This window comes from Liolophura sinensis, chromosome 10 (genome assembly GCF_032854445.1).
Source record: "Liolophura sinensis isolate JHLJ2023 chromosome 10, CUHK_Ljap_v2, whole genome shotgun sequence".
Lineage (NCBI taxonomy): Eukaryota > Metazoa > Mollusca > Polyplacophora > Chitonida > Chitonidae > Liolophura > Liolophura sinensis.
The window spans coordinates 22,064,924-22,080,783 of record NC_088304.1 but is presented as its reverse complement, the minus strand read 5'-3'; the positions used below and the strand labels follow the sequence as shown (position 1 = coordinate 22,080,783).

At 39.6% G+C, this 15,860-nt stretch overlaps 2 protein-coding genes across 3 annotated transcripts in view; both read right to left on the bottom strand.

The window, feature by feature from the left end:
• LOC135476539 (uncharacterized) overlaps nt 1–15,860 on the bottom strand; it is a 324,624-nt gene that overhangs the window by 288,110 nt on the left and 20,654 nt on the right. The window lies entirely within an intron of this gene.
• LOC135476540 (uncharacterized) overlaps nt 1,555–15,860 on the bottom strand; it is a 64,983-nt gene continuing 50,677 nt past the window's right edge. Inside the window, exons 2-8 of the mRNA XM_064756591.1 lie at nt 11,856–11,974; nt 9,179–9,305; nt 6,011–6,110; nt 5,171–5,261; nt 4,214–4,393; nt 3,588–3,684; nt 1,555–3,283 (exon numbers count right to left, since the gene is read on the bottom strand). Of these exons, the coding sequence (XP_064612661.1) occupies nt 3,055–3,283; nt 3,588–3,684; nt 4,214–4,393; nt 5,171–5,261; nt 6,011–6,110; nt 9,179–9,305; nt 11,856–11,970 (939 nt within the window). The 5' untranslated portion in view covers nt 11,971–11,974 and the 3' untranslated portion in view covers nt 1,555–3,054. The remainder of the gene's footprint in view (nt 3,284–3,587; nt 3,685–4,213; nt 4,394–5,170; nt 5,262–6,010; nt 6,111–9,178; nt 9,306–11,855; nt 11,975–15,860) is intronic.

The window sequence follows — 15,860 nt, the reverse complement described above, 5'->3', positions numbered from 1 at the left end:
ATGGCCAGCGGGCGATCGAGTAGAAACAGTTTTGTTGTCATTATGGTTAAGTTTTTCTCGCCTAGTGAGCGATCTTCACAACACATGCCCTGCGGGTTGAAGATGTTTTTGTCTGATATGTTAAATCAACGGTACCTTGTAAAACAAGTATATACATTGATAGTTAAAGCAACTATACTACATTTGCGCCAGCCCATAAGGCTTTTATCGTAGAGCTTTTTAGCTCAAGTAGCTAGCGTCATTTATGAACGTATAGAGAATAAAGCCAGACTATACACCTCCGGCAAAATAAAAGGTTGAATAGTAATAAGCAGTGCTGTGTTATTCAGAGTGGTGCTCCTGGTTTTATCTGGTAAACTTACAAAAGGGTCTACCGATTAACGGCGTATGCATCACGATCGTGTCTAGTTAAATGGGTTTAACATGTCGTACGGACAATATCGAGACGTGTTAGCTATTGGGGATCCAACGTTGGGCTGGACGAACGGCCACACGAATTGTCGTCAACAAGCCTCTGAAACAGCGACAGCTCGGGGTAATGTGATTGTAATTATGTATACAATGTTAATTTACTCATGCATATACATAATATGCTTTACATATGCTTTTCTCATAATATGAAGCCCAAGAAACTATTATTAAGCTGGAAAAATCATCCGTCGGCGCATACGAGGTCGCAGGTTCGATCCCAGCTTCCGTTGGTTGGGCTGCGAGTTAAAGGTGGGAGTTTTGTCGGTATGTTGGGACAACGACGGTTTAATCTGGGCACACGGGCATTGTTACCTCCACCCACAAAACATGATCACCTTCTTACAAGTACAATTCAAAATATTCGAGCCAGGTGTATAAGATTATTGAAGAAAATAAAACAAACAAAGAATGTACAAGAAGAAACAAGGAAATTCAGTTTCTGCATCTGCCGCATGTAGCTCTAGAAGTTCTAGATTTCCAACGAATAAGCAAGGAAATATATAGGTATACGTAAGCAAGTTATTATTATATTGTTAAACATGTAAGTGTGCAAGATTAGAAGACACGCGGGAAATAATTGAACACCGACCGAGACGCCACACTGTATTAAATTGGATCAGTTATTTATAATACTAAACTTCATATATAACAATTGGATACAGAACACACTTCCTCAGAATCCGTTATAGATATCATCATACTCCTTACAGCCCACGCGCCGCTCTCTACGTTAGCTTGCAATCACTCCCACTAACAGAAAAATTTTTACAGAAATTTTGAACAACGCCGCGTTCACTGGGGTCAGGGTGATGAGGCACGAAGTGATGTCCGAAAACACAAAAACTCAACATTTGCTTCTCATAACAGTTTATACACATGCCTTCTCTTTATCTAAACAATTTTATTAATAAATGCTCATTAAGTAGTTCAGCGCGAAGACACCAGTAATGAGCTTAAATCTAAATAAGCCTTTGGGTATTGCACAGGCTCCAAAGCTTGTCTATGCTAGTGGCAGTGATGCAAAGAGAGGGCAGAGAGCGGTGCATGCGCTGTAAGGAGTATGACATGTGCTATATTTATTTATATTTAAACACAACACTGGCGCTGTGTAACCAGTTTATGATAACAATATGTAACACTTAAATGTATCATTTTTTGAATATGAGAACATTCAAGATGATGTATTACTACATGGATCATGAGAACATTCCGCTTGTAAATTGATAGCAGCATGTACATAATACTGAAAACGTATGAAAAAAATAATTATTTAGGAATATGAGGAATTCAAGATAATACTGGATTGTAAAGCTAGTTACAATGTTTTGCATGAATGGATTCTATCATTCAATTAATCAACACTCAAATTTAGTCATGGCTTGTTATATTGTCAAAATGTGCTAATTCGTGTCTTGTTGGATATTGATTTAGGTGTTTGTTCCAAGCTTGAAGCCAACTGGGTTGAAACGCTGCACCTACATGTAGTTATTGCCCTGCACGCATGTAAATTACTGTCTTGTAATTCTGTTGTATGCTTTCTGCTCATCGTCATATTTGCGCTCATACAGCTGTAGGCTGCTTTTGCCTGAAATAAACATATTATTAATACGTGATAACAGTAAATGAACACTTCAGTGTTATTTATTGGCAATGTGATGCCTTAGTGGTAAGAAAGATATGCTTAGGAAAAGATACACTGTTCACGAGGACGTGACATTCTGAGAAGCAATGGTAAACAATGTCACAGAGCAATAATCGTGCAGTAAAGGTACACAATGTCACTGAGCATTAATGTTGTACTAACGGTATACAATATCACTGGGCATTAATGGTATAGGAAAGGTACACAATGCCACTGAGCATTAACGATGGATGTTTAGACCATGACGTTCTTGTGAAAATTGTCACCGGAACAAGACATCCTTACTTCACTGCATATGTGCAAACTACTCCAACTCCATGGGCGAGTAGATTAGCATCATGTATCAGTTTTTTCAAATATTCCAATTTACTTTTGATGACAAATCGAAGCGATATCAATATTTTTATATATCGGTATAGATCGCAGTGTAAGGCATCCAGTGCTGGCTAAATATATGATATAAGACACAGTAATGTATAGAACAGTTCAATGCTACTTTCATATAAAACACACTGATGCATAGAATGATCCAGAGCCGATTTAACAGGGGAAACCAGTTAACATTCTCACTAAATCCAAAATGTGTTTTCTGTTAGTCATAATTTGGTTTTACAACATTACCTTCTGTCCATATAAAATATTTGGAATTTGATTCAGACAAGAAGAAAGGCCAGTCTGCTGGCAAGGGACCTTGGTCACTGAGACTGAAACTGTCCATCACTATGGACATGCTGATCATACATGCACTTGTTTTTCAGCTTTACACGGTCTCATCGACAACAACTCTCGCGAGACTTTCCCAAGAATCACAATATGAAACTTTATCCGCCCAAACAATGCATTCGATAGAGTGTGCACGTCTTCTGAGAGTCGTGTGACCATTACTAGTTGTAACAGCAGCCGTAGAAACGAGCCAATATGGTGAAAACTGAATCAGGACCTCACGGGCGAGAAGAGACATATAAGTCATTCTTTTCCCATTCGACATCATCAATTGCGTACTTTCCGGGATCAATCAAGTTTGACTGTTCTCCTATTGCTTTGGTTGGATAGGCGTTGTTGCTAGGCGACCATGTATTCTCCGCCTCTTCCGGTGGAGTGATGACAATTTCTGGGCAGTCTCCATGCCGACCAGTGTTTCCGCTCTTCTTACTCCGTTTGTTAATTTTCCTGAAACAAGAAGTTTAAATATTTCCGAAGTTTCAAATAGACACAAATGTAGATCAAGTCTTCAACACTTTCTCTACCTTGAGAAAAAATTATCTCGCGCTAAGCTACTTCAGGTTCACTAATGTTGTACCATGGCGTCTGAAAGTTATTTCGAAAAGTAAACACGGCCTAGGTATATCTTACCCATGTCAGTCATTTATAGCTCGAAACAGTTCTTTTTTTTCTATCAAACCAACAACGACACTGTGCAGTTTGGTCTCTTGTAGCACACGAAGGATAATCCCAAAACGGCCAGCTGACTTACCTACTGTAACATATAGCTGCAACAACGACGATGACCAAGATGGCGGCAATGCCGCCAATAATGGGAATCACAACGACCTGGTCGTCTGAGGCGGACTCTGAATTAAATTCAGACAAAATATTTGTATTATGAGGAACAGTAGTTTATGCACATTATTTCATTTAATTTCAACAGAGCTTGTGCTCAGTTCTACTGGTACTACAGACCGACACGATATGGAAATATTGACCGTCACTCACACACAATAATGGCGATCGCAAAAGACTACAGCATTTTAAAGCTTTTCAAAATAGTACTACCGATTTAGTTTAATGGATTATACCAGCTGGCTGGGACGTTCAAGACGTAATGCTGGATGTTGAGGACAGGTCAGTGGCCAATGAGGTCAGGTGTTCGAATCCATCCCAAATCACTCACTCAAAGGTTTGTGACTTTGTACAAGACGAGCGTTTCCTCCGGGCTCCCGAGTTTTGTATATGTCGTCAATGCTTTGGTTTTACTCTCTATAGTGTAGACTATTATACTTTGCGTAGAGCATTTATTTCTTTATTTATTTTTTTTATTTATTTGATTAATGTTTTACACCGTACTCAAATAATGAAATAAATCAGAAAAACATCGCAAACCTGCTTGTTTAGGAGGGTCACAGGAGCAGGACACCTTCTCCTGGGCTTTCCCCACACACGGGGTCACGTTATCGCACTGCCCGGAAACAACCGGACATGTCCGTGATCGGGTTTTATAATATTCTTCACAGTTACACGGGTCCCATTCTCCCCACCTCTCCCATCTCAACTGCAATGGTTCTGTGGAAACAGGCAAACAGTATTTATATATCTATCTCATTGGCGTTTTACGCCGTACTCTGGAATGTTTCACGTATACGACGGCGGCCAGCGTTATAGTAGGAGGAAAGTCGACAGAGCCGAGGAGAAAATCCACGACCATCCGCATCTGAGATACATTGTTTGATTATTGAAAACGTATAAACTAGTATGGTACTCGATCAGGACACTGTTTTCATTCAATCGCCTTCAACATCCTTTGCGTCTTTCCATCATCACTGAAAATTGCTTAGTACATTATATACTTCTTTGAGTTTTTTGGCGGTTTGTGTGGGCATTGGCCATGCCATTATTGTCGTGAAATTCAAACCATTAGAAAGTCATGCCCTTTATAGTGAAGTGACTCTTATACATTATCCATTCTTTCTCCTGGTTTAACCATCCATCTGTATTTGTATACATATGTATATGTATTACATAGGAGTCATTTAGAGGCAGATACACGGTGTCTTCTTCTGGAGTCCATGACACCAAGGTGCTGCCGCCACTGGAGTACCATGCCGAAGACACCAGACATGACACCCCACCCAGTCGCATTATACTGACATCGGACCAACCAGCCCTGTTGCCATGCTCTAAACTCACATTGCCACGTGTCGAACGAAGCGACAACAGTATCATTTCTAAGTCTTTGGTATAGCCCATCTATCGCCTAAAATAAATGACAGACAGAATCATTTCAGAAGCCAAATAATCTTTTCATCTTCAATGAGTGTATACATAAGTTAATCAACTGACCTGCCCGCTGGTATCTGGACTCCGAATCCCGGAGGAAAGACTTGACGTTAAAAACAGCATTTTCGTTCCTGTTGTTGTCCCTAATTATAATCTGTTCCAGAGGAAATAATATATTGCCACTGATTAATTCAGTGGCACATCATATCTTGGTAACAATGCAAAGGACGGCCTTTACAAACAGTGCGGGTGATAAGTGTTATTGTTCGAGGATGTCAAAATTTCAAACTGAACAATATCTTATTCCGCTTTCAAAAAACATATTGGATCCGATGTAAAAATGATTATGTCAGGGGTGTGGGAACGTGAATGATGGTCAACATTGAACGAGAACTATGCAGGCACCCGAAATCAGCGAGGGTGACAATATCCCAAGTTGGGTGCAGGTGATGGCGACAATGATAGTTACAGGTGTTCCATTTCAGGAAGATGAAGATGTTAAAGGTTACGAGGGTACAGATCTAGGGATGTAAATGTTTTATCGTAGAAACATGAACATGTTTAAGGACACAAGACAGCAGATGTTTCATCTCACAGGTCGAAGGCTTTGGAGTGCACAACGGGGAGGACACGGAGGACAACGATGTTCCAGTTAGCAAGGGTGCTCATGTTTCAGAACAAAAGTGCCCAAACTTGCTGTTGTTGTGCGCACAAGGGTATACCTGTGTCCTTGCTCACGAGGACCCATGAGTTTCAGTATACACGAGGGTAAAGTTGATTCTTACATAACGGCATTCCAGATCAGAGTTGTTCCGGATCTCTATTGTGTTGGTGTATCCATTTATCGCAGAACATGCAAGAAGAATATATCTATAAATTTAAAGTCAGACAATAAAGTTGTACCTTGTTAATCGAACAACTTCCAAAATTCGATGACAGCTGAAGACCAATTGAACATATTCTGCCGATGTCGGCAATGTCCGTGTATGGAATATCCATGTCTCTGCAATACAAAAAGATTGAAATCTAATCATCAGACAAACTAAACATAAGCATACCAGTCGAACAGTGGGTATTATGTCACCATTAGAATAACCACTGGTCAAAGTAACTTTTTATAGATTATCAAGAATATTTTACTTACACGACGGCGACCAACATTATGGTTGAAGGACAAACTGCAAAGCTATGGGAAAATCCACGGCCAGGTTGCTGGCTAAAGTTTAATTTCATAGGCGTAAATGTGTTATCGTGTTAAGATGTCTGTATTTGAGCTTTGCTTGCCATTGAAGCACTTTGGGATATGGGTCAAAATTATAAATCAACCACAGGCAAGTTTGCGGTCGCTATGCTGGCTTCCTCTCCGGTCGTAAGTGGGAAGATTATCCAGCAATCTGCGGATTGTCGTATGTTTCCCCTGGGCTCTGCCCGGTTTCCTCACAACTTAATGTTGGCCGCCGTCGTATAAATGAAATATTCTTGAGTAGGGCGTAAAACACCAATCAAATAAATAAATAAAATACAGGCAAGTTTATTGGAATTTGGAACAACACCGCCTAGAGCATGACGACTTAGCTTATACATTTACCAACTTTAGTATTATACTTGTTTGTAACTTACAGAAACTTGGAATAAACGGCGTTTGATGGAGTACCATTTTCGGTAGATTTCCTGGTGTGTATTAAGATGAAAGCGGAGACGTGTCGGAATTTGAGATTCCTCACATCCTGAATCTACGTATAGATAGGATAGGAAAACTGACACTAAATGGGTCTGTATGCAAAATGACAAACTGCGGCGTAAATAAATATAAATATAACCTCGAACAATACATCACAGTTCTTCTGACACATAGGGCCTTTGGCGTAAATCGTCCACTTTTCGGACGGGTATACACGCCATTCCAAATTTCACCATGCATAAGGCCTACCTATAATCGTGTTGGAAGTGCCATTGAAAAATCAGAGAGCCATTTCGTTTAAACGTGGCAATGAAGGCGATGACCTTCTCCTAACTGATGTGTTGATTACCCTAATTTGTGGAGGCCTACAAGTACTTGCTTTTCAATTTCATAATACCAATTTCATTTGTGAAGCGTGAGTACAAATAATATTGCCCTATAGCACATATATATAGAGAGAGGATATGGTGTGATATGTACAGTATATTGGGCATTTTCATAACAAAATTCTTTTGTTTTGCCATTAGCAGTATTGTTTCCTTGGAATACCGAATCTGTGGTCTGGCGCGTGGTAATAACAGTATAATCTCAAGTAAATCTAATAGCCTTTATGAGATTTTTTATATATTGATTTGATTAACTAGCTGTTTGATTGGTGCGTTTAACACCGTACTTAGAGAATGTTTTACTCCTACAGAACGTCGCGGCAAGGTGACTAGACTACTGAACAAATCCATCCATCTAATCATGAATAATCATAGCTTTTTGTTATTCAAATAGGTAGAGGGCGCTTCTGTTTTATGAGTTACAAGATTTGCGTCCCCTTGTAGACGGTTAGTGAACCCCATTGTCACTTCCTTTCTATGACCCGAGCACTTTGGATAATTTAGTCGCATCGAAGTGTCACTGTTCCTTCTACAGAGGAAAGGTGATTTCATGAAAAGAAGTGGGGCGATGCGTTGGTACGTGATCCACCGTTGAAACGGAGCGTACATACATCAGACTGAAAGCGTTCGACATGTATATCGTAGCTGTCATTCATCGTCGGACCATAAACTGAAAACCAGGTCATCAGACAAGCAGCTGTTCACGTGAATGCATCAAGAAATATTGTATTTTTATAATATATCGATATTGAAAATTGAAATAGTTTGCCTGATATGCTATAAATTATCCAAGACATCTCGGTCTAAACAATATTTTGACAACGCTGATGTACCCGCTTACCACTACACTGGCAAGCAAGCATTCATTTCGTCAACGTCAGAGTGTGAAAGACATGTGAAACAACAGACCAAGATACGGAAGAAGTTGTATCCCACAAAGATCTTTTGCACAGGTTAGAGGTATTGCAATACAAATCCTGTGCAAACTGTGTTCTGGGGCATAACTTTCTGCATGTATATGTCTAAATCAACTTGAAAGCCTCCAAACTGCATCAGATTGGCCAGAATAAGCACATTTTAGCTGCCTGTAGCATAGGTAAGGATACAAAAATTTATACTTTATAAAAAGTAAGTTTGTAAAAAATTATTACAAACACACGTATACTCCTACATTAAATGTTTCATAACTGTAGAAATAAGGAATTGTGGGAAATAGTATTTTTGGACCGATTTGATGCAGCTATTTTGACCAAAACACAACCTTTCCGCTTGACTTCGTTTCAGTTTAACGCAGAGAGAAACGGATGCAGTTTGGACCATACAAGACACCGAGAGGCAAACTACAAGAGTGGATGTGCTTAGGTAGAGGCATATGGTTCGGACCACGATTACAGCTGTTGTCACAACTGAGTGTGAAATAAACAATTTTATCTTCAATTTCGTCTGAAAGCTTGTGTGCGAGCTAGGGCTACCGACTTTATCCCTTCATTGTGCTTTATCCACGCCCTGTCCCACAGATCTTACAGTCGTGTCTGCTGCATTCGATTCCAGTAAGGCAGTACTATATATATGTTGGCATTGGGAACTATCTATGGAAGAAGACACCGTCGTCGTATGACCTGGACATTACTGTCGGGGACCGAATCGAATAATAATATTGGGTTTTGGTTGCCTTCTTTATACACAACCCACGACACTACATATTCTTCGAAATGGAAAAAAAATAGTTTTTGATTGTTCACTATTCGCCACAAAACACTACAACACCCACCTCACCCCCTGCCCCCGCTCCCCAATTCTCGCTCTCTGATCCCCACGAGTTCACACCCACTTTATTATAACACGTGACAGGAAAGCACATACGTGACCTTTACTTCTGTGACGTTATTTACTTGCAGCTGCTATAGTAATCGGCCCCAATACGTTGACCCTGGATTGACTGGGTCATACACCCTCAGCGCCTTACCCTCTCGCCCCATTCCCGCATGACTGAATCGTTCTTACCTACAGGTAGCTCGGGAAGCAGCCGGTGTCCCATAATCTTTCTCACCAAACACCCTGTAGGTAAAAGAGGTGGTAGCGCTCGCGCTGATTCCATCGTCTTTGTTAATTTTGATGGTGATTGTGTAGTCTGCCAAAATAAACACAAAATTAATTGTTAATGCATTTTGACGATCTCCAGTTAAAATCGTGAACAGAGGGGCAAACAGTGATTTAGTCACATGCATCTATCAAGCCTTTCCGTTTTCAAATCTCTCAAAAGATAACTGTGTATGTAGATACAGGATATCATATTATTTAAATTATTTATTTTTTATTTATGTATTTACTTGATCAACAGCGCGTGCAAAGGCATAGATTTTGTGTCCGTATTTTGACGTTAATTTAGAAGTATACAATACAGCATGATATTGAAGTTGTACTAAGCAAACAGAACTCGCTTGGCACATCTGGGACATGCCTATAATTTATCACTTATCAGTCAACAGACTTATACATGTACATAGCCTCACTGCTATACATAGGGTGACCCCATTTCAATCCATGTCACTATTTCGTGCTTAAAAACATGGCGTATTGTGATCACGGTGACAGTTTAAATGCTGTGAATTGACGTCAAACTGTATGTAGCATTCTATAAGTGTACCGGACCTTGAAGTACACATTACCATCCCTTCCATGTCAAACACTTATATGTATACACAAGTGCCGTAAAACACAAGGTTTATTTAGTCACAGTATATAATTAAGACGTACAGCACAGACACAAAAACCAGAGCAGCGACGACAGCGTCTGCAAAAAGTGCTCTAACAGCTGCAGAAAACAATTTACGCTTTTTGTAGAAAAAGTTGCGACCAGTAGGATTTGACTTGTTACCTATATCAAATCACATATTCTCTCAGTCAAGTTGATTATCCACAGGATTTTTGTCGCAGGAGTTGTCTAAAGTGGTACACTTAGCAATTGTTTGTGTCAAAGTTCAAGTCACGATGCAAACTGTTTTCCCCAGCCTCGTCATGCATCTGCATGTCATCGGCCAAATGCATCAAGTCGTTTTCCACATATTAGAAATGATTTGTCCTTATTGCTTGACGTATTGCTGTCAAGAGTACAAATTTACTTTGCATCTGTATGAAGGCATTTGACCCAAGTATATGCATTCTGACACCTGTATGAAGGCATTTGACACTATAGTAAATGATTTATCTCCTGTTCGGAAGTGATTTGTCAAGTGCATCAATCATGTAGGGATTTTAGAAAGAGGAGGCAGCGGGTTGAGGAGGAGGGAGGATGTTAAAAGACGACAATTCCAAATACTCGAGCGATTTGTTGGTGCGATTTGACTTTTCAACCGCTGCTAACAAGGCAGTCAGTAGGACATCTTTCATGTCAAATTTTGTCTATTTATTTCACCACTTCTTGTGTTTACTTTCATTATGCCCCAAAATGTATTTAATACACGGTATAATATAAAATATCGCTGTTCAGTGAATACGATTCGTAAGACATCCACACATTTAGTGCGCTGGTACCTGCTCCAGAATTTTGATAATAAATACGTTTAGAGTCAAACCTACACCATGGGAAAAATATGCTTTGCTGTGGATACTTGCAATATTTCATTTTACTATAAATCACGAGGAAACGTTATCAAGTAGAGATCAAGCTCAGTGTAGAACTGCTGTAGATAAAGCTTGTCCCATATTCACCCAGGGTACTCCAGTACATTCTGTGCAGCTCAAGTCATTGCAACCACTACGTCGCCATATTGCGCCCATGGCAGATCAGCTTCATAATGTATTAGACTTGATTTACTGTAGGTCAAGTAATTAATCACAGATTCATATAGGACACAATTATGTGTAGAGGCGGTACAATTTATGTAAATTTAAATATATATAGCTACTTGTCAAGGAGAAACATACACGATCTGTTTGTCAACAACTTCAAAGACCTGTACGTCATCCAGCCTACGTGAGTGCGTTTTGTATTTCATTTAAAAGCTAGATTCGGGTTACCATTTAAAAATAGAGTTCCACAAACGTGTAGCCTACTATTACTAGTGAGAAAAATGCTTCAGACTTGTCGTTTCTGTGTGTGTGAAAACAATTGATCAAATAGAAGAGCATATATGTCGTTTCCTTGTGTGTGAAAACAACTGATCAAAAAAAGTTGAACATATATGTCGTTTCTGCGTGTGCGAAAACAACTGTTCAAATAAAATAGAATATATGCCGTTTACGCATGTGTGAAAACAACTGATCAAATAAAAGTTGAACTTATCTGTCGATTCAGCATGTGTGAAAACAACTGATCAAAAAGAAGTTGAAAATATGTCTTTTCTGCATGTGTGAAAACAACTGATCGAACAGAAGTTGAACATATATATAGTTTCCGCATATGTGAAAACAACTGATAAAATAGAAGTTGAACATATATACCGTTTCTGCGTGTGAGAAAACAACTGCTCAAACAGACGCTGAACATATGTCGTTAGTGTCAGTGAGAAAACAGCTGATCAAATAGAAGCTGAACATATAAGTCGTTTCTGCACCTTATCAAAAAAGAAGTTCAACTTATATATCGTTTCTGTTTAAGTCGTTTTTGCATGTATGAAGTGAACAAATAGAAATTGAACATGTAAGTAAAAAACAAAATGGAAGAAAGATGTTAGCTTACTGCCGATGACTTCGGTTCCTTCCTCCGTAGGGTCCTCATTGGCGACGGCTGTAGTCAATATCATAACCCCGGCAGCGACTTGAAACAGCTGCCTGAGGACTGTCCGAGAGTCCATCTCGCTGAAGACAGAACGGAGAAAGTAAAGGACCTGGTAGTTCTACGAAATCGGACTGCGTCGCAGAGGTTCTGCTCTAACTACTACACGGACAAGTTTGACAGCATATAGAAGGTGTATGAGACGGGTTTGAAAAAGTTCACCAGCTGGGCTGGTTCGACTATTTATACAGTTTAGTAGAGCGAGTCCAGGTCGCAACACCATGCAGTATATCCTTTGCCGCTGTCCGCCGAGCCGCAGTGTAGTGTCAGCTTGGACATGGATTGCAAACGCTTTCGAGCCCGTCCTACTTTTTTGAAGCGGAAGGTATTTTTTTTCTCTGTCTAGCTTGTTGTGTTGTTGTAGAGGAAATAAATGTCACACGCCAGTGGAAGTTATTTGTAATGACGGGAGGTGTATAATCAGAAAGGCGCAGAAACTGGACGTTTACCGAGCTTACATAAAGAGCAAACTACCAACCTCTGTACTGATTCGTCTGTTAATAGCGAACGCTCATGTAGGTAACTATTCTGGCAGAGCATACACAGTCTCTGTCTACTTACAAAACAACCGAAAAACGCTATGCCAAAATTACCTAATAGATACGATATTCCCTAACTGTGATTAAATAGTTATCTCACTACAACAATTTTTGTTGTTGTTGTTGTTTTTTTAGCTAATTAGTAGTAGTAGTAGCACATATTTGATAAGCGTGAAATTGCATGCAGCATAATTGTATCTTGTCAAAATTTATTGTTTGTTGAGAAGTTAAATAATTCCTCATCTACCGATCGTGATCAAGTCGGAGTAAGTTTTAACAGTAAGCATTATGTAACAAAAATGACGACTGGAACGGACATTACTTGAAATCGATTTTTTTTAAAAGCATCCGTCAAGAGATGCATTTAATTAAATCAATAATATGACGTTCTAACTTTTTACGAAGCACTAGTACTGCTATATACCCCCATTCACCCACAAACCCGCCAGCGCCAATTCATCTGGCTGCCGTTCATCGAGTTTGGCCTAACAAAAAAGCCAGCAAAGAAATTATCAAAAATAAACACACTTTTGAGTCGTTATTGACCTCATTGAACTGAATGCTACATATTTTATATCTCTTCAACAGCATGGCTTTTTCATCTGTAGAGTTAAACATCAGTAGGCCTAACCATTTAAGAGCATGCTTATTTGTCTACGTATAGAATTGTAGGTACCGTTATATATTTCATTCTAGGTTTGTACATATAACAGGCTACTGACTGCCCACGGCATTCCACAGCTAATTCTGTATTCCATTTGTGAATCTACAATTAATCCCCACATAAATGAGGACAAATTCTCGTGCATGGCATGGTGACAGCTGCGAATGTGCGGTCATTCTGGTTTTGTATGAAATATTCTGATCACAGTCTGTATAACCCAGTATCTCGTATAGTCTCCTCCTATCTCACGAAACCAGTTGTCAAGGTGTCGTGTTGCCGAAAACTGTCAAAAAGCGTTGCAAAAATAAACAACACCGGAAAACAGAGATAATCAGTAGTAAATCTCTAACGCTGTGACTGGCCCCGATTGTTTAGTTGGTAGAGGGTCCGCATCGGCCGCGGTAGATTTAGGGTCAATCCTGGGTCGGGTCACACCTAAGACCTTAAAAGAAGAAGCTTGTAGCTTCCTCGCTTGGCGTTCAGCATTAAGGGGAAGTGCAACGATTGGTTGACTCGTATCAGTATAGTGGCTCGACTGGGGCGACTTACTGGTCTTCGGTAAGCAGTTTCAGTGAAGCAGCACTAGATAAAAGAGCGGTGGAAATCCGTCCTGCATCAAAGAGGCACATTACACGTACATGCACCCTAAGGACTCCTTCGTCGTCATATGACTGAAAAATTGTTAAGTACGACGCTAAATTCCAAGCACTCACTCACCCCGTCTAACACTGCGTGAAATGATAGGTTTCCAGTTTTATGTATCGCATCATTTCGGACAGGTTCCCGTGAATATCGAGAACTCCACATGGCGATTTATCTTATGCTTCCGGCTGTCGGAAGCTCCATTATGGTTTCTGTCGACTGAAAACTAAATAAGTGCTTGTGTCACGTTTCCGTGGCCAGGAACTCACTCAGAGTGTAAGTATTACAAAAGCGAAACTAGACTTCTCAGAATGGTTTTATGTGGCCTTTTATTCATATCCCTTCCCGCGGATCTCACGACTTCAAATCCGGCTCATACACATTTCTCTCGGGCTTCGTCTTTCTGGCAAGTTAATGGAGATATTTTTTTATTAAACATGAAAATGAAACAAGTCAGTGAGAAATTCACTGCAGGTTTTTCTTTCTTTTTGTGTTGCACCTTTAAAGTATATACTCAAATTGAGTGTTTGAGATAATCTGTCACTATTGAAAAATTCAAAAGCCTATGTTGCAAATAAATTCAGAGACAAAAAAAAAGGTGTTTGTGTAACAGACTGTCGATATTCCTATGTATGTGACAGTATAATGTAGCTTGAGAGGGTTAGTGACTAAATCCCAAAACACGTGGGTTTCCCCCGGGCTCTGCCCTGTTTCCACCCACCATAATGCTGGCCGCCGTCGTACAAGTGAAATATTCTTGAATACGGCATTAAACACCAATCAAATAAATAAAAAATTATGAGTAGGTCGAATTAAGGCGAGAATAACGAACAGTGTTTTGCTGTTGTATTTTGACTAATCCTGTTAAACAAGTTTTGCTGTGTAGCGACCCCAGGTCTATAATGTTAAAGTTACTGGCGCGAACTATTCAGTTGTGTTGCACATACCCGCAATGCAATACGTGGAATAGTTATTTGAATGGTTAGTAATATTGTTTATATGTAAGCCAAGTGAAAGTTAGGATAATGTTACTTTAACGGTGTCATTCGTTGGTTCAAATGATTCCACTGACATAAATGTCTTCACGTCTTTGATATGAGGGAAATTAACGTCGTAGTATACACAACGAGAAGTCCACGCCATATATGATCACGAGCCGAATGTTAATAAATGTATTTTCCCTTGACATAGATTGTACATCGGTTACCCAGTTCAAACTGTGGTTTAATAAGGTTAAACTTTCGTGTAACTGTACTCGTAGTTCATTGATGTTCAAACCATGTAAATCTATTATGTAACTTTGAATTTGAAGTGCTCTGACTTTAATCCAAAAACACGTGTGTCCTAGACGGGCGAATACAGATTTATTCTATAAACAAACCTTTTTGGAGATACGTCTCTGGGGTCCTGTCGTGTGTATCACCAGCAATTTAAGGAGGGGTTACATTTATTTCTTCTGACATCACTTCCTGTCTGATTACATGAAGTTCAACTTGTTCACGATGTCTACCCGGTGCTCACTGGCGGCAAGTGATGTAAGTCGATTATAAAGAGCCAATAGTTCAGTGTCTGTAGTAGAAAGTGTATTTATGAAACCTCATTTGTATTCGCATAAAACTAACGTCATAGTTTCTGATTAAATTCGTAACTTCTGGCCTGTTAGCTTGCTTGAGGTTTGGATTGTCCCAACGCTCATCAACTCACATTAGGTTTTAAATGCACATTGGTGAAAAAATATTATCTTGTTTGACTGGAACTAGATTCGACCCGAACCAAGCTTGCTCAAGGTAATTGTCATCGTCGTTTTTGTTGTGGTGTATCATAACCAAGGGAGATAATACCAAGTCAAATTTTCTTTTAAGTGTGTCTGACATGAAAGGGGAGAGCACTCAAACATAACTATGCTGAGCAATTCACACATACACACTGTCTTTGATTACTTGCCTTTAATGGTTTATAATCAGAAGTCATTTTCACAGTGGGGTTTGGAGCGTGACAGGCGACATAAAGCAAGCATATCCAGTAGCATACATGTACGCGTAGCTTGTACGAAAATAGTGTGAG